At 46.1% G+C, this 20,157-nt stretch overlaps 2 protein-coding genes across 6 annotated transcripts in view; one reads left to right on the forward strand and one right to left on the reverse strand.

Annotated features, from left to right (window-relative positions):
• The window catches only part of SUN1 (Sad1 and UNC84 domain containing 1), a 194,904-nt gene that overhangs the window by 106,820 nt on the left and 67,927 nt on the right, over positions 1-20,157 (reverse strand). The window lies entirely within an intron of this gene.
• PRKAR1B (protein kinase cAMP-dependent type I regulatory subunit beta) overlaps positions 1-20,157 on the forward strand; it is a 115,419-nt gene that overhangs the window by 19,846 nt on the left and 75,416 nt on the right. For all 5 annotated transcript variants that reach the window (XM_083711722.1, XM_083711723.1, XM_083711721.1 and 2 more), the window contains 2 exons: positions 4,342-4,512; positions 7,120-7,211. In XM_083711722.1, the coding sequence (XP_083567848.1) occupies positions 4,342-4,512; positions 7,120-7,211 (263 nt within the window). The remainder of the gene's footprint in view (positions 1-4,341; positions 4,513-7,119; positions 7,212-20,157) is intronic.

Raw genomic sequence — 20,157 nt, forward strand, 5'->3', positions numbered from 1 at the left:
TTTACATTACAAGTATCTACAGCAAATCACTCATTCATCAACCAAGATCATCAGTTGCATCAATTTTATATGTTTGCTCCAGGGTTCTTAATACTCGAGAACTGGTGGCATCAAATTCCATAAGTTCATTTTGTGAACAACTGTGGTCTATCCTGAATGTCTTCCAAGGGAGATGTGGAGGGTGGCAAGACGAGAAGGGGCCTTTTCTGCAGTGGCTCCCTGTTTGTGGAACTCTCTCTTCAAGGAGGCTCACCTGGCACCTTCATTATACACCTTTAGGTGCCAGGCAAAAATGATCCTTTTTAAGCAGGCCTTGGGCTGATTGATATCCAAAGCGCTTTTTAAATGTGTTGGAAGGGGGAAGGTTAATGGGTTATTTTTGTTTTGATTATGTATTTTGTGATTTCACATAGTGATTTTATGTTGTAACCGCCCTGAGACGTGGGAGTATAGGGTGGTATAGAAATAGTAATAGTAATAGTAATAATAATTTCAGTGGGTGATCTTGCTTTTTCTAATAGAATGAGAGGAAGAGAACTCTTCTCTGTCCTCATTCTCCATGCTATGCGTACTCCTAAAAACCTCTGCAATTTAGTTCTCTTCCCCACCTCCCAAAATGGAAATCTCCAAAGGACCTAGCCCACGGTGAGTCAATATAGTGCCCCAAAGATATTGTTGAACCCCAACTCCAATCAACCCCAGCCAGGAAGGCCAATGCTCTGGGATGGCCTGGGAGTCGTACTCAGTAGTAGAGGGGCAAGTTCAAAAGTGCAGGGTCCATTCTTGACAGTCACAGCCATCTCCCTTCTAAGATGATGCAACTTTCTGAGTTTATACAACTGTTAGGAATGCATTGCAGAGATCATTGCAGACCTCCATGTCTTGCCTTGGAGTTAGATCTACTGTTTTCTGTGCATGTACAAGTAATGTGGAGTGCCCCAATATTGCCTTTTGGAATGACTCAAGTTGTATTTTCTGTGAAGCACCATTGTAGCTAACAGTGTTTGCACACCATTCTCTTGAAACAGAAGCACTTTCAGCTTCCCCAAATGCTTGGCTTTGGAGCAGGCAGTGGATAAAAGGGCTCCCTTCCCATGCAGATTGGGTAGCTCTAAGATGCTCGCAGGGACCCAGCTGCAGAAACGGTTGTGGGTGATTGAAACCCCACAACCCTGGACCCAGCACTGACTGTTTTTCAACAACATATGGAGGCCACTGCTTTTATTGTTGACCTGGCCTCTCCTTGCCCTCTTTTTGTGCATTGTTCCTAGCTCAAAGATAATCTTTTTGAGGTGGTTGCAGATATTCCTGCTGACTGGTCCATGAATCACCTGTTTTTCTCGCCGCTCTTACGCCTTTTGGGAAGAAGCCATTAAATCAGGAGACAGTTTTGAGCACCGCACTCCTTTCTTTTTCTCAGGCTACAGCTGATGAGCTAACCATAACTCATTTCCTGTGTCAATACAACCAGCTGATTAAGATGGTAATTAGCCACATGTCTGACACCGAGATCCGAGCTGTTCCCTCCTCCGCACCCTGCTATTTGGTAGACACACTTCCTAAATTGTCTTGTCAGTGCAATACTAGAGGTGATCAGACTTGGCAGGGACTCTGGCCCAGTGCATGGCACGACAGAACACGGCAATGAGCAATCTGCTTGGGTCTGGAGAGGTTTTTCACTGGAAAGCTATCAGTCAAGTCGTTTTGAGTCAGGGGTGGAGAACCCATAGCCCTCCAGATGTTGTTGGACTGTGGGGCTTGGACTCAAGTGTAGCTCAGTGGTAGAGCATCTGCATTCCATGCAGAAGTTCCCCGTTTCAGTCCCTGGCATCTCCAGCCAGGGCTGGCAGATACTCCTGCCTGAAACTCTGGAGAACCAGTTGGAGTAAATTCATCTCCCCCATCACTTTTGTTTAGGTGGATGAATAAAGATAAAGGGACCCCTGACGGTTAGGTCCAGTCATGACCGACTCTGGGGTTGCGGCGCTCATCTCGCTTTACTGGCAGAGGGAGCCGGCGTACAGCTTCCAGGTCATGTGGCCAGCATGACTAAGCTGCTTCTGGTGAACCAGAGCAGCGCATGGAAATGCCGTTTACCTTCCCGCTGGAGCAGTACCTATTTATCTACTTGCACTTTGACGTGCTTTCGAACTGCTAGGTTGGCAGGAGCAGGGACTGAGCAACGGGAGCTCACCCTGTTGCAGGGATTCGAACCGCCAACCTTCCGATCGGCAAGTCCTAGGCTCTGTGGTTTAACCCACAGCGCCACCCGCGTCCCTTAGGTGGATGAATAGGGCCCTCCAAAAGGACTGTACACAGGGCCCTGCAGACCATAAATCTGCCACTGTGGTCCTAAGCTAAGTAGATATTAGGGGGTAGCTTTGTCATCTGTGCCATCACATACCCTCCAATATTTTTCCAGTGAAAATATGGACGTCCTGTTCCATCATCGTCATCATCATCATCATCATCATCATTTTATTATTTATACCCCGCTCATCGGATTGCGTTGCTCCAGCCACTCTGGGCGGCTTCCAACATATACAGTGGTATCTCGGGTTAATAACTTAATTTGTTCTGGAGGTCCGTTCTTAACCTGAAACTGTTCTTAACCTGAGGTACCACTTTAGCTAACGGGGCCTCCCGCTGCTGCTGCATGATTTCTGTTCTCATCCTGAAGCAAAGTTCTTAATCTGAGGTACTATTTCTGGGTTAGCGAGTCTGTAACCTGAAGCGTCTGTAACCCGAGGTACCACTGTATAAAACATTAAACATTAAAAAACTTCCCTATACAGGGCTGCCTTCAAATGTCTTCTAAAGGTTGTATAGTTATCTCCTTGGCTCACGGGTCACATAACTCCATACTCTCCAACATTTCTCCAGTGAAAATAGGGACGTCTTATAGAAAAGCAAGACATTCTGGGATCAAATCAGAAACCAGGATGGCTTCTGTAAATCCAGGCCTGTCTCTGGAAAATAGGGACACTTGGAGGGTCTGCTTTACTGGGTGGTGATTTGCACTCTATGAAACGTTCCACCTGATAATTGGCAGGCCGCCCATGATTTTGTAAAATCTTTACCTCCCTTTCCGTACACCGGAGATTTTGATCTCACTGTTAATTGACTTTGACTGGGATATGTGCATGTGTGAAATCCTAGAAAATGTAAATTGGGAGGTAGCGAATGTGATTATTGCGCTTTTCATCGGGGAAGCCAATGTGGTGCTCTTCAAAAGTTGTTGGGCTACATACACTTTTGTCATCCTTGGCCGTGATTGCCTGGGGATGGTGGGAGTTGTAGTCTAGCACCATCTGAAGGACACTGCATTGGTTATCCTGACGCAAAGCATAATAATCAAGGGATTCATTTAAGAATGTGCAGACTGTCTTTCTTTTGGTGCGGAGGAGCCATAGGTAGCCCGCAATCATCTGGGATTAGGGGTGATGTCTTTCCCCTATCACCTACCCTTTATATACACCCCTACCCTTCTTTCCGGGATGCGGGTGGTGCTGTGGGTAAAACCTCAGCGCCTAGGACTTGCCGGATGTCAGGTTGGCGGTTCGAATCCCAGCGCCTGCCAACCTAGCAGTTCGAAAGCACCCCCGGGTGCAAGTAGATCAATAGGGACCGCTTACTAGCAGGAAGGTAAATGGTGTTTCCGTGTGCTGCGCTGGCTCGCCAGATGCAGCTTGTCACGCTGGCCACGTGACCCGGAAGTGTCTTCGGACAGCGCTGGCTCCCAGCCTCTTAAGCGAGATGGGTGCTCAACCCCAGAGTCGGACACAACTGGCCCGTATGGGCAGGGGTACCTTTACCTTTACCCTTCTTTCCAGGTTTCTAAATTTCCTAGTGATTGTGAAAGGGAGATGGATAGGTTGGGATGATTGAACATTGCCTCTGTCTGCTATTCTGCAATTCTTTGGCGTTTGTAGGAATAATTCTCTCTCACACACAAACAATCCTCTTTTCAGCTCCAAATCTTTCCCCAAACAATGTTTGTTGTTAAAATTTAACAGTTATGTGTGCGATGATTTTCAGTTTTGCAGTTCAAAGAAATAGCCCCCCAACAAGACCATTCAGTGTCCCTCTCCTATATAGAAACTCAGCTCTCTAAAAATTCAGAGCTTGTTTTACAGCCGTGCTTGGGGGATTAAGGGTGGAAGCCCTTCTGAAACTGCAAATCTCATTTTTGTACCAAGGGTCGGACACTAGCAAATATTTACAGTACGTAGCCTCCATTTTCGATGTGGGATGACGACTGGTGGGGTTAACTGGTATTAAATGGTTTGGGCTGGCAGTTGTGGAGGAGAGCAGGTTCTCACTCTTCTTTCTCCCTTGCAGGAAGAATGCAAACAGATCCTGGCTTGGCAGAAATCCAACTCACAATCGGATTCCCACGATGACGAAATTTCTCCTCCGCCCCCAAACCCGGTGGTCAAGGCGCGGCACAGAAGGGGTGGAGTCAGTGCAGAGGTGTACACGGAAGAAGATGCGGTTTCTTATGTCAGGAAGGTAAAGATCTGCGGGATCCTGTTCTTGAGACCAGTGCTATAAATGGCTTATTGACGCACACACAGCAACATTCCCCCACCCCCAAGCTGCGTCAATAAGCTACCGTACCTAGCCAGAAATCAAAAGTGATGCTGAGTTGGGAATAGACTAGAACTTCCCCATTAGCTGGATCTCCAGAGCCGTGTTTTCTGCTCTGCCCATAGAACCATAGAGTTAGAAGGGACCCCAAGAGTTATCTAGTCCAACCCCCTGCAATGCCTATGTAAACTCCTCACATACCAACATAGACAGGGTTAGCCATAGTGAAAAAGGGCTGCAGTCACCTCCCTTCAGCTGGTGGGCAATACATTCATCCCTACTGGAATAGCTACACATGACCAAGTTCTCTGTGGGGAACCTGGGTCCCATTCTCAGCACCCATTCAAATCACTCCTATAGCACTTTAACAGTCATGGCTTCCACATAAAGAATACTGGGAATTGTGGTTTGTTAAGAGAGTTGTTAGGAGACCCCTATTCCCTTCCACAGAGCTGAAGAGATGCGGGTGGCTCTGTGGTCTAAACCACAGCTTGCCAATCGGAAGGTTGCTGGTTCAAATCCACAGGATGGAGTGAGTTCCCGTTGCTCCGTCCCAGCTCCTGTCAACCTAGCATTTTGAAAGCACGCCAGTGCAAGTAGATAAATAGGTACCGCTGCGGCGGGAAGGTAAACGATGTTTCCTGGCGCTCTGGTTTCCGTCACTGTATTCCGTTGCACCAGAGGCAGTTTAATCATGCTGGCCACATGACCCAGAAAGTTGTCTGTGGACAAACGCCAGCTCCCTCGGCCTGAAAGAGAGATGAGCGCCGCAATCCCATAGACTCCTTTAACTGGACTTAACCATCCAGGGGTCCTTTACCTTTACCTTACCCCCAGAGCTACTGTTCCCAGAGTTCCCTGGGAAGAGGGATTGTTTGGGAGGATTGCTTTAAACGTATGGTGGGATTTCAGCAACACTTGGAAGGCGGCAGGTTCCCTGTCTCTGCCTGGAAACTAAAAGCCCAGAGAACACCATTGAACAGCAGCATGGCATGAATAGCGGGAGCACGAAATGAGTCTTCTACCCCTTTCCTCTGCGATCCAAGATGATTACGCTGTTCACATCGCTAAGTGAGCCCATGCTGAGGTTTCACATGCCCCTATTGGCACGCACGTAGTTTCAGCCAGGCCTGCTGCTGATCAGCTCAACAATTTCATCAGGGCAGAGCGCAGAAAATATACCAGTTCCTACAGATCACCAACACAGCCTCCTCTCATGTCCCAAGTGGCAGCCATCCTATGCAGAAGCGGTTGTGCGAATGGGCCCTGAATCCCTTCATCCTTGTTTTCCTTCATGTCAAAACAGTTCCCTGGGCTTCTCTCCCAGGTTTAAATAAAGCCGTGCTGGCAGCCACCCAGTATTTGAGACAGTGAGTTAAATGATTAATGTATCTCACTGCATAAGATGCATTTACGAAAAGTAATATTTTATAAGATACTGCCAGCTGCTTAATTATTTCCTAGTCAGCTGTTCTTAATATCCCCATTTGATGTTCCTTGCACGGTAATAATGCCTCTCTCCTGCCCTCTTTTCCTTTGCTGGCACAGTCCAGGTCATAAGGAAAGCCACAGGCTAGCCCAGGGGCTCCCAGCTTCTCGATTAAAATGTGGCTCAAACTTCATTTTGCAAAATACATGCACACTTCAGTCCTCGGTACATTGCTACAGGAAAGGGAAGGGGGTGGTTTGCATGATGCCTTTTGGATCGCCAGAAGCCTGTGAATTTACATCTGTAAGATGAGAGTTTGAAGGGACTGCTGAAGGGGGCAAACCGGTTCCTTTGTAAGATCCCAGAATAATAGAATTGTAGAGTTGGAAGGGCCCTGGGGATCATGTAGTCCAACACCCTGTAATGCAGGAATCTCAACATATGGTCCCCATCCAACTTCCACCAGCCCTAGTTAGAGCATGGATGATGGGAGTTGTAGTTCAGCAGCATCTGGAGGGCCACAGGTTAGGTACCTTTGGGCTATAGACTCCCCTCCTCTAACCACTGCACAACACGGGCTTTCATCATTGCATCTGATCCACAACACGGGCTTTCATCATTGCATCTGATCCTCATTTCAGATGTGAAGTGCATCAGAAATATGAGGACTTTATCTGGGCTTTGATGTTCTCATGCACTGTTATATATGGCTATACAGTGGTACCTCGGGTTAAGAACTTAATTCGTTCTGGAGGTCCATTCTTAACCTGAAACTGTTCTTAACCTGAGGTACCACTTTAGCTAATGGGGCCTCCTGCTGCCACCGTACAATTTCTGTTCTCATCCTGAAGCAAGGTTCTTAACCCGAGGTACTACTTCTGGGTTAGCGGAGTCTGTAACCTGAAGCATCTGTAACCTGAGGTACCACTGTACTGTACTGCTTAGATGTGTTATTTTTTAATGTTTCTTAATTTTTGTTTAGAAAAGGTTATTATTATTAGAAACTTAAAACTCAGGCGCATCCCTCATTGTGAGATTGTCCGTGGTGGGGCGTTTGACTGAACCTAGATTGTTGTTTCTCTCTCCTCTTCCTTGCCTAGGTTATTCCCAAGGACTATAAAACCATGACTGCTCTGGCAAAGGCCATCTCCAAGAACGTGCTCTTTGCTCACCTGGATGACAATGAGAGAAGGTAGGATATGGTCCTCTGATTTCACCTTATCCACGTTTTGGCTACCCATTGCTAGCTGAGCGCCCATCTAGGATTGGCAACAGGAATGGAAATAATCAAGCTGGGTTTTAGCCGAGCAGTTGGGTAGCAGTTTATTTTGCTTATTCATTTGTTAAATTTGTGCTCTACCTTTCCACCAAGCAGTAGACATTTAAGGGTAAGATGGTCACATGCAGACAATAACCTTACTTGACCATTGAGGCCTCTTCAGAACTGCAGACACTGCATTTGATTCAAATTGTCTTCTGAGTTGAGCTCAGCTCATTGCAAAGGTGGATCTAAGAGAGAGCGCCCAGTGTGGTTGCGCCAGGCATGGGTCTTCTGGGGCACTGCAGCAGGAACCACAACCACAACAACCATCGGAAGGTGAGAGGCAGTGGTGGGTGGGGTGGGAGACCGCCACCAGATTTTGGCATTTCACAGGGTGCCACTGAAATTTGAGGTGCCAAGGTCTGCCACTATTCAATGCCATCCTGTTTAGTGAGTTTGCCACAGAAACCTGGCATGCACAACGCTGATTGGCTGTGGCCTGTAGCGTCATTAACTCCTGGAGAACCTTTGCAACTCTTTTAAAACTGATTGTGCTTTTTAAAATAATAATAATAATAATAATAATAATAATAATAATAATAGATGAGAGCCTGCATAAGGGGAAGGATGGCTGTAGCCCAGTTGTGGGTTCAAACCACTACTATGTCATTTACGTTGTGGATGCAGGAGGAAGCCAGGCTCACCTACAGAAGAAAGATTCAGTGGGTCTCCTGTTTTAATGTTCAGTTTATATGCATCTGTAAGTAACGTGGTACAGCTCAGCTTTGCAGAGGGTGCAGTCCACAACCCATTCGCTGCAGAGCAGCCCAGTCGACTTTAATGGAATGCTTCCGGACTAAATAAGTTATGGATTACAGCCTAGGTTTCTTGACCTGAGCGGCGCTGCATCTTGTGAGGTGGCAGCTGGGCTTATCCTTGTCCTTTGTTTCCAGAAACAAAGGTGGTCTTTGAATCAGCTACAACAGCTGTAAGAGCCTGGTATGCCCTGTTCTGTCAGCTGCTGCGCGCGGATATTTAGACTGCCCGTAACAGAATACTTCAAGCATTTGGTAACTCCAGATGATTTTGTCATTTGTTCTTTCTTTTCTTTTTTAAAAGTGGGGCTATGCAGTATTTTAGTGACTGGTGGTAAGGATGGATGGCAGCCACAATGTTAGTGCTTCCTGGAAAGAATTTGCATGTCTGTGCATTCCATGTCACAGGCAGCCCTCAGGTGCTTAGGGTCTTGTCTTTGGCAGTAGACAAGCCCATTTTTTTGCAGCTGGACCGATGGATGATGAATGACTCTTCTTCACTTTTTTGAGTTTTTGAGCAGAAGTTGGATGGTCATCTGTCGTGGATGCTCTAGCTGAGATTCCTGCATTGCAGGGGGCTAGACCCCCTAGGGATCCCTTCCAACTCTACAATTCTATGAGGATGGTGATGTGTCCTACTTTACAGAGGAGAGTCCTCCGTCTGAAAGGAATTCTCAATTTCAGGGGAAAGAAGCCTATTTATATTTTAGGGAGTATTTTAAAATTTGCACCTATACATACAAATTTGCATACATACATTTGATGCCAATCTGCTCAAATCTTCTATTCCCTTTTTTTTTTAAATGATGTGTAAGTAGTTAACCCATGACCAATCTGCATGGTACAATGCTGTGACATCACAGAAGGAGCATTCCTCTAAGAAATTGGCGCCAAACTAGATGGAAAGCGTTTATATTTTCGTGTAACGTGCAGGAGTGTGTGTGTGTGTGTGTGTGATTTCAATTAGGACTGCAACACTGGAAGGGGAAAGTAGAAGTTGTTGTTTTACTCTTTCCATCATGTCCCTGATGGAAATAAGCCCCCCCCCTACAGCTTTTGCTTTGCTCCTCTGAGAGCCAGTGTGGTGTAGTGGTTAAGAGCGGTGGACTCGTAATCTGGTGAACCGGGTTTGCTTCCCTGCTCCTCCACATGCAGCTGCTGGGTGACCTTGGGCTAGTCACACTTCTCTGAAGTCTCTCAGCCCCACTCACCTCACAGAGTGTTTGTTGTGGGGGAGGAAGGGAAAGGAGAATGTTTGCTGCTTTGAGACTCCTTTGGGTAGTGATAAAGCGGGATATCAAATCCAAACTCTTCTTTTTCTCTGGAGAACGTTTACATGTAGGCTTCCATATTTGAGTGAGTGGGGATTGTCCTGGTAACAGCGCTGAGATCCATGCCCTTTCCTCAGATCCAAGCCTGATGGGAAGCCCAGGGATTGTTTGACCACTTGATTGCCGAAAAAGCTTTGGTTGGGCACCAAAAAGCTCTCAGTTGCACAGTAACCAAACCAGTAAGCTCCCTCCCCCAGGACAGTTTTTCCTGCAGGGAACAGTGTGCCATAGCTCAGTGGTAGAGCACTTCCGATGCCAAGACCTGTTCGACAGAGACGACAGAGAGATGGACTCACTTGGGAGGTGATGGACTCTCTTTCATTGGAGGTTTCCACGAAGAGGTTGGATGGCCATCTATCAGGGACTCTTTAGCAGTGTTGAGCTATGGCTCCTGCATTGCAGAAGGTTAGGCTAGATGTCTCTTGGCATGGGATCTGGAACCCCATATCTGGGTGTTCCCTGTCTGCGCATCCAGCCCACCCAATTACGTTGCATTTCACATAACTAATCCTTGTACATTTCTCAGCATGTCATTAGCGCATTAAGGCTCCATTATATCTGCTCAGACATACTGCTGCTTGTGTTTGTCAGATTCCATTTTTTGCCACGATCTCAAATCACAGCCAACCACCACGGTGCACATACTGCCTTTTGAGTCCCATGATTTCATCGGGGGAATTATTTTGTTCCTGCCTTTTCAGCTGAAAGACCAAGTGGTTCATGTCTGGTCATAAGAGGGTAGCCATTTTGGTCTTTGCCACCTGGTGTCACTGTGTTCAAGAAATTTGAATATACATTTGCACAGTGCTCTTTTTCTATAAAAAGAGGTGCTGGAACTCACCATGAACACCTCCCTCATTCTCTTAGCATGGCAGTGGCACCCACCAGAGACATGCCGGAACTGAATTCCTGTGAGTTCCCCCTGGGGGAAAAAAGCCCCACATAGTGTGACACTGATCAGGCAGCCAAAAAAAGACAAAATCTTTGATTGTCAGAAACAAAAACATTACATTGTTGTTTAATTCACATTACACTTCTGTTTGGTTGTAACAGAGCATCTCTAGCAGGCATAGGCAAATTCGGCCCTCCAGATGTTTTGGGACTACAACTCCCATCATCCCTAGCTAACAGGACAAGTGGTCAGGGATGATGGGAATTGTAGTCCCAAAACATCTGAAGGGCCGAGTTTGCCTATGCCTGATCTCTAGAGTAAGAGGACAACCTGCCACTTCCAGCAGGGAAGGAGGTGGACCTGCCGTCCTTGATTTGCACAGGATGTATGGGTAGCTGTTTGTATGGACACATCTGGCAGTCCCATAACTATTGGACTGCATGCACACCTGGGAACTGTAGTTTACCCCCACAGAGCTATGATTCCCAGTGCCCTTAACCAACCAGAATTCTCAGGATTATTTGGGGGAAGACATGTGCTTTAAGTGTTTGGTATGTACCTAGCTGCAGAGAGGGCCTTTTGTATGGTATGAAGAGCATTGAAGCTACACAACTTGGCATTAATGCAGCCATAGGCTACTTGCCTTGCCCACAGTGCCAGTCTAGACCTCTGGCCAGGAAGTGCCAGCCCCACAACCGCAGGGATGGATGCTTCCACTTCCATGTTGTTGTAAAGCAGGAGGCTAAAGTCCAACAGGTGGTGATGAGAAAGACAGCTTGAAGCCACATCTGGAGAAATGTGCTTTTGCTCTGCATTCCTGCAGCTGCTTCTCCTATGTTCTTCCAGGTTGCCCTGTTTTAACATTCATCGTATGGCCTTTCCCATGATTGCAATTCCAAGTGTGCCTCTTTATTCCATGGTATATATGAGATACCCCTCCCTTCTTATGCACGCACCAGGCGATTGGATTATCACGCCTCCCCAGAGATGGGATATCTATCTATTTCTGTGTTTGACCCAGGCTGCTTTGCTGAGAGGCTGAGAACATCACTAAAACAGACTTGAGGGCTTAAATGGAAAGACGTCATACCATTGGAGGGATGGAGGAGGAGGAGGAAGTTTGTACTGGCAGAAATTGTGAGGCTTTGTTTTGGAAGCTGCTCTGCCTTCTACCCAGTGGGGCAGAGGGAAAGCATGTTATGTCAAAGCAAGAGGCAGGCTTAAAATCACAGATCTGTAGAGCTGGAAGGGGCCTCAAGGTCATCCAGTGCAACCCCTTGCAATGCAGGAATCACAGCTAAATAATCCTTGAAACATGGCCGTACAAACTGTGTTTGAAATCTCCAATGAAGGAGAATCCACCATGTAATGGTTCTAGGGGTTGCTTGTACGTAAATCGACGCCACACCTGGCTGGGTAACCTGGGTGAACCCTTTCTGTCCGGACAGCCACTCACCCGTGGCTGTCTCAATCGCTGGCAGAATCTGTCAGTGGGCGTTTCTTGAACTTCTTCCAGCAAAGAAGCTCTTTGACGCCTAGTCGCCGCCTACTCTCCCTGTGCGGAAGCCTTCTGCGCAGGGAGGGTGTGGGCAGCGGAGGACCCATGCTCTCCCCACTGGTCTCCGGCGAGGAGTCATGGAGCCACCTCGCCGATTCCCCCATCTGCCCCCCTTCTCCACTGGTGCTACGCTGAATTCCTTCCCCAGAAGATGGGCTGCTTCTCTCCCTCCCGGGTCGCTCTCCGGAATCCCTCTGGAGCCCTTCCTCTCCCTCTGGCTCCGATGGCAGTTCCCTGACACACCATTTTTCACGGTAGTCCGTTCTGCGATCAAGCAGCTCTTACCGTCAGAAAGTTCTTCCTATTCTTGAGATGGATTCTCAAGCTGTTGGGTGGTCTATACTGTATTTCTCGCTCTATAGGACGCACTTTCCCCCCACCAAAAATGAAGGGGAAATATGTGTGCGTCCTATGGAGCGAATGCAGGCTTTCACTGAAGCCTGGAGAGTGAGAGGGGTCAGTGCGTACCAACCCCTCTCTCTCCAGGCTTCAGGCAGCTATCCGCAAGCCTTCGGAGCGCAGTGGGAGTTCCCGCCGGGCTCCGAAGGCTTGCGGATAGCAGCCTGAAGCCTGGGGAGTCCAACTCCCGCTGCGCACCCCGGGCATCAGGCAGCTATCCGCAAGCCTTCGGAGCCCGGCGGGAACTCCCACTGCGCTCCGAAGGCTTGCGGATAGAATATTTTTTTTCCTTTGTTTCCCCCCCTAAAAACTAGGTGTGCCCTATGGTCTGGTGTGCCCTATGGAGCGAAAAATACCGTAAATACTGTTAATCAAATTAAGTGAAGAAAGGAATAGCCTTTAGGGAGGGATCATATCTCAGTGGTATAGAACATATGCTTGGGTTACAGAATGTCCCATGTTCAACCCCTGACATCTCCAGGTAAGAGAATCGGGTAGCTGGAGAAGGAGGGAGGAATCTGGAGAGTTCCTGGGGATGACAACACTTTGATACTGTGCACAGAAAGACAAAAGAGAGACACTTTCTTCCTTGCTTACAATAGTAGAACCTGGGACAAGCCAATGAAACTGTTTATTGGAAGATTCAGAGCAGACAGCCGCAAATCCTTCTTTGCACAACACCTTGCTAAACTGTGGAACTCATTGCCACAGGATGTGGTTATGGTTGTTAGCTTGGATGGCTTGAAAAGGGGGTGAGACTAATTCATGAAGGATAAAGCTATGTGGTACCTCTACTGCCAGAGGTGGCAACTTCTGAGTAGCAGCTACTAGGAAATGCACTTCTCTGAATTTTCTGAAGCAGTTCTCCAACCAAAATAAATGCATATATTGGGGGAAGCGTGTTGGGTTGAAATAAACGACAGACGAGTGACAAGTGTCATATGGGAGGCATCTCTCAAGCATGTGTCGGGGAGTCCCTTTTATTGAATATTACAGCATTGCCACATATGTGCTAGCAAAACCTCCCATCAGAAGCATGCACAGAAATGAAAATAGCATCCGAGAATACCTCATGTTAAGAAAAATGTGCACAAAACGTTATTATTGTTATTTCATTTATGAATCACTTCCCATGAGGCATTCCAAGGCTATTCACAACATAATAAAAGCATTTATAAAACAGGTACATACATATAAAAACTTATACAATTGCATATATAAAACATTATACTCCCCCACACATGGAGTTAAAATAACTGCATGTATAAAAGCATTGGGTTGTATTAATAAACTTATCTTTATCCTGTACTTTAATTTTAATGGTTTTATTCTAAGTAAGACTAGCATAGATTACAACCCATTTAAAAAAACAACAGTTTTTCTTTAAAACAAAACAAAAAACAAAAACCAGCATATATATATTTTCATGCAGACTTTTTAAAAACTGCAGACTGAAGTGCAAATGGGGTAATATGAACCAGAGACAAGAAAATAAAATGAGAGCGACAGATCCGTCCCTCTCTATCCAAGCCCCCCACATAAACAGCCTCCTCAATTTGATATTGTTTTTTCAACTTGGACCCCGGCACCTCCTTCCTTACAATGGAGTCGGATTTAATTAAGTATATGAAACTCCATCTGCTTGTAGATATCTCCCACCCCGACCACTGAATCATTTCCTTTCTTGAAGTCTCACCTAGAAGTTCCTTCCTTTTTGCAATAGGCCCTAGTTTATTGCCATCTTAATCACTTTCCTCCACCCCCTGCCCCCATCGCCACATCCTTGCATTCTTCGTTTGCTGGAAGCAGCCAGCAGAAACAATTGGAGGCGGAACCAAGTTGAGTGCAGATTTCACTGGAAGGAAATCTTATACCGAGTTAGAACCCATCTAGCTCAGTATTTCCAACACTGGCAGGAAGCAGCTCTCCAGGGTTTCACTCCGGCATCGCTTTCTCAGCATTACCTGGAAAGATGGGGGTTTGAACCCGGGACCTTCTGAATGCAAAGCAGCTTCTCTGCCACCAAACCACAGCCCTTTGCCGATCATAGTAGCAAACTTTCGTGTGCAACTCCCTTCCTGGTGGGTAGGTGTCTGGATCCATTGGGTTGGATATGATGTTAGCTCTATTCAGACCAGGACACGGGTGGTGCTGTGGGTTAAACAACAGAGCCTAGGGCTTGCCGATCAGAAGGTTGACGGTTCGAATTCCCGCGACGAGGTGAGCTCCCGTTGCTCGGTCCCTGCTCCTGCCAACCCAGCAGTTCGAAAGCATGTCAAAGTGCAAGTAGATAAATAGGTACCGCTCTGGCGGGAAGGTAAACGGCGTTTCCGTGTGCTGCTCTGGTTCGCCAGAAGCAGCTTAGTCATGCTGGCCACATGACCCGGAAGCTGTACGCCGGCTCTTTTGGACAGTAAAGCAAGATGAGTGCCACAACCCCAGAGTTGGCCACAACTGGGCCTAATCGTCAGGGGTCCCTTTACCTTTTATTCAGACCAGACCCATTAAAATGAATGGGCTCACTTAGGTTCATTGGGTCTGATCTGAGTTTAGGGCTCACTTTCTAGACAGAGCTCGGCGTCTTAAAGAACCATGTCAGACTGTTGCTCCGTCTAGTTCATTATTTTGATTGGCAGGATTGTTTTCCAGCCTCACCTGGAAAGCCCAGGGATCAAACCTGGGGCTATTTATTTATTTAGCATGCCAAGCATGTTCTCTGCTACGGAGCTATGCCCTTTCCTCATAGGAGAATTTATGAGGTTGCTTATTTTGTTAAAAGGAAGTGAGGGATTTGCTTCTTGAGGTGCGGAATAGATGCAGCGGAAAATGCGTAACTCAGAAGTACACAGTGGCTGTGTTAGGTCTAACAGCATACCCCTAAACCGTCCCGATTTAAGCGGGACATCCTGGAATTACAGAAGCAATCTCAGCTTCTGATTGGATCCCGGAATGCCCTGTTTTTTGGTCTTGCGCTCTTGCTCAAATAACTGGCTGGTGCCAGAGCACCGGACCTAAAGACGCTAGGGTTTTTTTTGGTCACCTTGAGCGAGTCACCTGTCTCCTGTGACTGCTCAGGACCAAAAGACAAGCGTCCCAATTTTGATCAGTGGGATGTTGGAAGGTATGTAACAGTGCATTTTCATTTTTTGGGGGGGGCATTTTCATTGGCATCATGACTGGGGGGTGGGTGTTAATTAATCCTCTACACCACAGGAATTCCAGCCCGGGTGAAAACAGGTGTTACTTGTGCCTACTCTCAAATTTAAAAGGATGCTTCCCTCTTTCCATGTGATGTATTTATCATCATGTCTACTTTGGAGCAGAGAATGGTTTTGACGGAACTTGGTGCTGCTTCAGTGCAGAGAAATGGACCAGATAACCTTTTTAATGGGGCTTCCTAGCCCTGATCTTCTTGGACTTCAGGGTTTAATCGAAAGGAATTTGCACAGTGACTTTCCTAACGTTTCATTCAGAAATAAAATGTCAAGGCCATACATTTTTCTCTTTCTTTCTTTCTTATTTTGGCTGGGGTAATTTTGGCTCAGCCTTATGTCAAGCCCTCAAGGGGGTGGGCGGCGGCGTTGGGGGAGGCAAGGATTGTAAAGCATTTCCCCCCCTTCCTTTGCAGTTAACATTTAGAGAGATTAGAACGCCAGAGGCCATTTTTTTCCTGAGCTGTTTTATAGAAGAAGACCTGATCGCACTTGTCTGAGCCACATACCTGCTTGAAGTCATATTTGCAAAGGAGGTTATTGTTGTCAGCGTTTGATTAACAGAACTGTATAAAGCAGGCAGTGGCAGCAAAAACAAAAAAAAGCAAAAGTCAAAGATCATAAAGAAAGTTAGGGATGAAACGTGTTGATTTTGCGAATCCAACAAAGGGAGATTTTCTTCCATTTGTAGTGGGGGTGCATTAAAGCAAAGAGGTTTGGGAACCGTGTGGTTGAAACCTTAAGAGAAAGCTCGCAAGCTGAGTTACTTATTAGATTTTGTTAAAAAAAAGAATTCAGCCTCTATATTCCTGTGAGATCCAGATCCTACGTGTTTTGACCATTTCAAAGCTGTTATTTGCCAAAGCACAGAAGAGAACATGTCGACCAACAAAACAGGGTAATCAGAAAAATCTGGAAACAACTGAGCTTCATTAAGTTGTCAGCAATGTTGAAGAGGAGAGTTAATTATCAAGAAGAATTAAATAAATGGAATCAGTTAACAGCTGAGGTAAAAACAGAATTAATTGGATATTTCGGGTGTTCATGTGGATTACTTGTTTAGATCAAGAAAATGAAAAATATAAGGCAAGTAAAAGAATTATACCTTTTCTGTCAAGCACGGATCTGTAGCTCTGGAGATTGGTCTTGACATGAAGGAGATATAATGCAACTATATTATATTGTGATAATTTATTCAAGCAGTTTTTATCTCACCAGTCATCAGAAGGGATGCCAGGGAAGCTAACAGATCCAAAGGTTTTCTCTCATCTGTTCAATACTCAGAGCCTTTTCAATGGTGGCTCCCCATTTGTGGAATGCTCTTCTCAGGGAAGCCAGCCTGGTGCCATTGTCTGTCTTTAGCCAACAAGCAACAACATGCTAATTTACTCAGGCTTTTGGTTTTGAATTGGAAGGGTAGTTGGATATTAAAGGAGATTCCGGTTAAATACCAGGAAGAACTTTCTGAGGGTAAGAGCAGATGGTAAGAGAGAGAGTGGAACGGACTCCCTTGGAAGGTGGTGGACTAATCTTCACTAGAGGCTTTTAAGCAGAGGTTGGATGGCCGTCTGTCATAGATGCTTTAGTTAAGATTCCTGGATTGCAGGGGCTTGGACTAGATGACCCTTGAGTCCCTTCCAACTATACTATTTGATGATTCTATGCCTTTGTACCCCAGCTTTTTCTCCAAGGAGCTCAAGGTGGTGTACATGGTTCTCTCCCTCCTCATTTAATCCCCACAATAACCCTGTGAGGTAGGTCAGGCTGAGGAATAGTGATTGGCCCATGATCACCCATGACTGAGGGGGGATTTCAACAGAGTGCAATCAGTACTTGCGGTTGTTTTCTGTTCACAAGCAATACACAGTTGATGACTGTCCCCTGCCTCCCATTTGCATAGCATTTCCTTGCACTGAAGTGAACGGTATGGAATATGGTAATGGCGATGTCATTAATTATGTAACTGATGACATAAAATTCCACTAAAGTGGACAGCGAGGCAAATAATGTAGTTTTTGCGATAAGCTGAACTGCAGTGAAGCAGACACAGCGCAGCATGTGACTGATGGGCAGGGCAGAAATCAGTGTCTTTTTAACACCCCATTTCCCCATGCTTAAGTTCAGTTCTGCGTATTTCAACATGACTTTGTGATATCTTGGGAAACAAGTCCTCATGAAAATTCAGCAGAGTTTTCTGTGTTTATAACTTACACATTTTTGTCTGCAGTTCTGCCTAGCAGACACAATTTCCCTGTCTACAATGCATTCTCATATGCCGTTTTCACCAATACATGCATTTTCATGCACACTTTGCACTAGCAAATGCATCTTTGTACAAATTAGTTAGCTGTGGAACTGCACTGCAAAATTCAGAGGAGTGCAAATTTCAAAACATGGCTATGTTTCAGCTTGGGTATTATTTCAGATGGTGTGAATTAAGTAGATCCGCCTATATATATATATATATATATATGAATAGAAATTCTGCATTCATCCGTAATCACAATAAGGCTTAGGAAAAGAAGTTGCTGTAAAGCTGCTGATGTGGAGGGGATGCAGAGACGTAAGAGGAAGGGAGCGATTTCTTCAAATGTGCTTCCTCGGGAGCTCAATCATGATATCTTTTGGCAGCTGGCACCAGAACTCAGTATTTGCCAGTTCCTTCCCTTCTCACTCCCCACTGCTGCCTGCCATTCATTCTCTAAGCTCCATCCACGATTGTGCATGTGGTTCCTTTCCCAGAAGTTCAGCATGGAGCGAAGGGTAACACTTTAGTTCATGATGGTCATTTCCACTTTCTCTTCCTCCTGAAGCAACATGGTAGGGGTGTGTGTGTGTGTGTGTGTGTGTGCCTAGGGACTTGAGAAATGTTGCATCATCCTAGCAATGTTAACCAGGGCTCTCTCTGTAGCAGGGATACCCAATGTGGCATCCTTCAGAGGTTTTTGGACTCGCAACTCCCATTCGTCTCCAACCAGCAGTGGTCAGGCATTATGTGCCAAGGGCTCTTCAGTTCCATCAGGATCTGCCATGGTTTGGTAGCTCCAGGTGGAAGGGGAGGAAGAGAAGGAGAAAGGATAAGAAGCGGGGGCAGAGAGAGAGTTTGAAGGCAGCCACCTAGGTTCGGAGGGCTGAGTCAGTGTCACTCAATGCTACCTTGTAAGTAGGAGTGAAACCACAAAAAAGTGTCCCCAACGCATGGGGGGGGGGGGTGAGCCACAATTATACTGCATTCTGCTTTTATGGAAAGGTAGCACATTAGATACATTTCCTCTGAAAATATAAAAATGGGACATGAAAATCCAGAATCAATAAATAGTTGTCATTATCCCTCACCCCAACCACCTGAGTCTTTTTGTTTTTTAAGCGTAATAGAGAGGCCGCTTGATTAAAATAGCATCATGTTTACTAGGTTGGTATTTATAACCCAACAAAATCACGGCACATTAATTATCTGAAATTTAAAGAAGCAGGTGCTTATTCCTGCTCATAAAACTGTCTCGTCTATCTTATAGACCAACTAAGTCAGTTCTTGGTATGAGCTTTCGTGTGCATGCACACTTCTTCAGTGTATCTGAAGAAGTGTGCATGCACACGAAAGCTCATACCAAGAACTGACTTAGTTGGTCTTTAAGGTGCTACTGGAAGGATTTTTTTTTGTTTTGACTATGGCAGACCAACACGGCTACCTATCTGTAACTCGTCTATCTTATGTACCAGGTTCTTGCATTTTCATTTGGGAGAGAATGGCTGAGGGAGATCGAGCCATTTTGTGTTGCATTGGTGGGTCTCTGTAACTGGTGGGCTCTAGGGCAGGGGTGGACAACTTCAGGCCTGAGGGCCCAAACTGCCCTTCCAAGTCTCTCTATCTGGCCCTGCAAATTGCAGGCATGGATCCCCTATGTGGACTGGGACTACAGTGGATGGGGGTGGTAAAGGCTTAAAGTCTCTTTGTATTAGGTTATGCTTGCTGGTTTAGCCACAGCCATTTGGTTGGCCACTGTGAGAACAGAATCCTGGATTGGCCTGATCCAGCAAGGCTCTTCTTATTTGCTTATGCTTGGCTCCTGATCTGGATCAGGCCCCTTGCCATAAAGCTATGCAGCATGTAGTTTGAGCCTCAGTCCGAATGTGTTCAATAGAGCTCATATCAAAGACTGCAGCTTTAAATTTCTTTAATCAGCTGACTAATCTGTTAGGGCTGTCTCCAAACATGTGCGGAGTGTGCCCAAGAGTGCTATTTTTTTTTTAAAAAAATTAAAGCGCAGCTTCTAGAAGAAGTTTATAATGAAAGCACTGAGCATAGACTTTTCTGGCTTTCCATCCTTCTGTTCTGGCAGCCATACATGAGGATGAAATTCTGGTCCAGCCAGTAAAATCCTGGCAGGTGTGGAAGTGTCCTGGCTGAGCCATTCAGCTGCTTTATCATTTGAAAACAACAAGAAAGGAGGGCAGACAGTGAAATCTGGCAGTCAGGCACAGAGGCCTGCATCTGTCTCAGCCGACTCCTGTGTGTGAAGTGCTAAATCTCTGAAAAAAGGAGGTGCTCCATTCAATTTGGGTGCTGTACAACTGCTACCAATTAAAACAACAAAACATTCAATGGATTTGCCGTCTGGGGCGGGGAGGGAAGGGGAAAATGGGTTTTCAGAACAATGTTGTTAGAGGAA

Source organism: Podarcis gaigeae, assembly GCF_964106915.1.
Source record: "Podarcis gaigeae genome assembly, chromosome: 14".
NCBI classification, from domain to species: Eukaryota; Metazoa; Chordata; class Lepidosauria; order Squamata; family Lacertidae; genus Podarcis; species Podarcis gaigeae.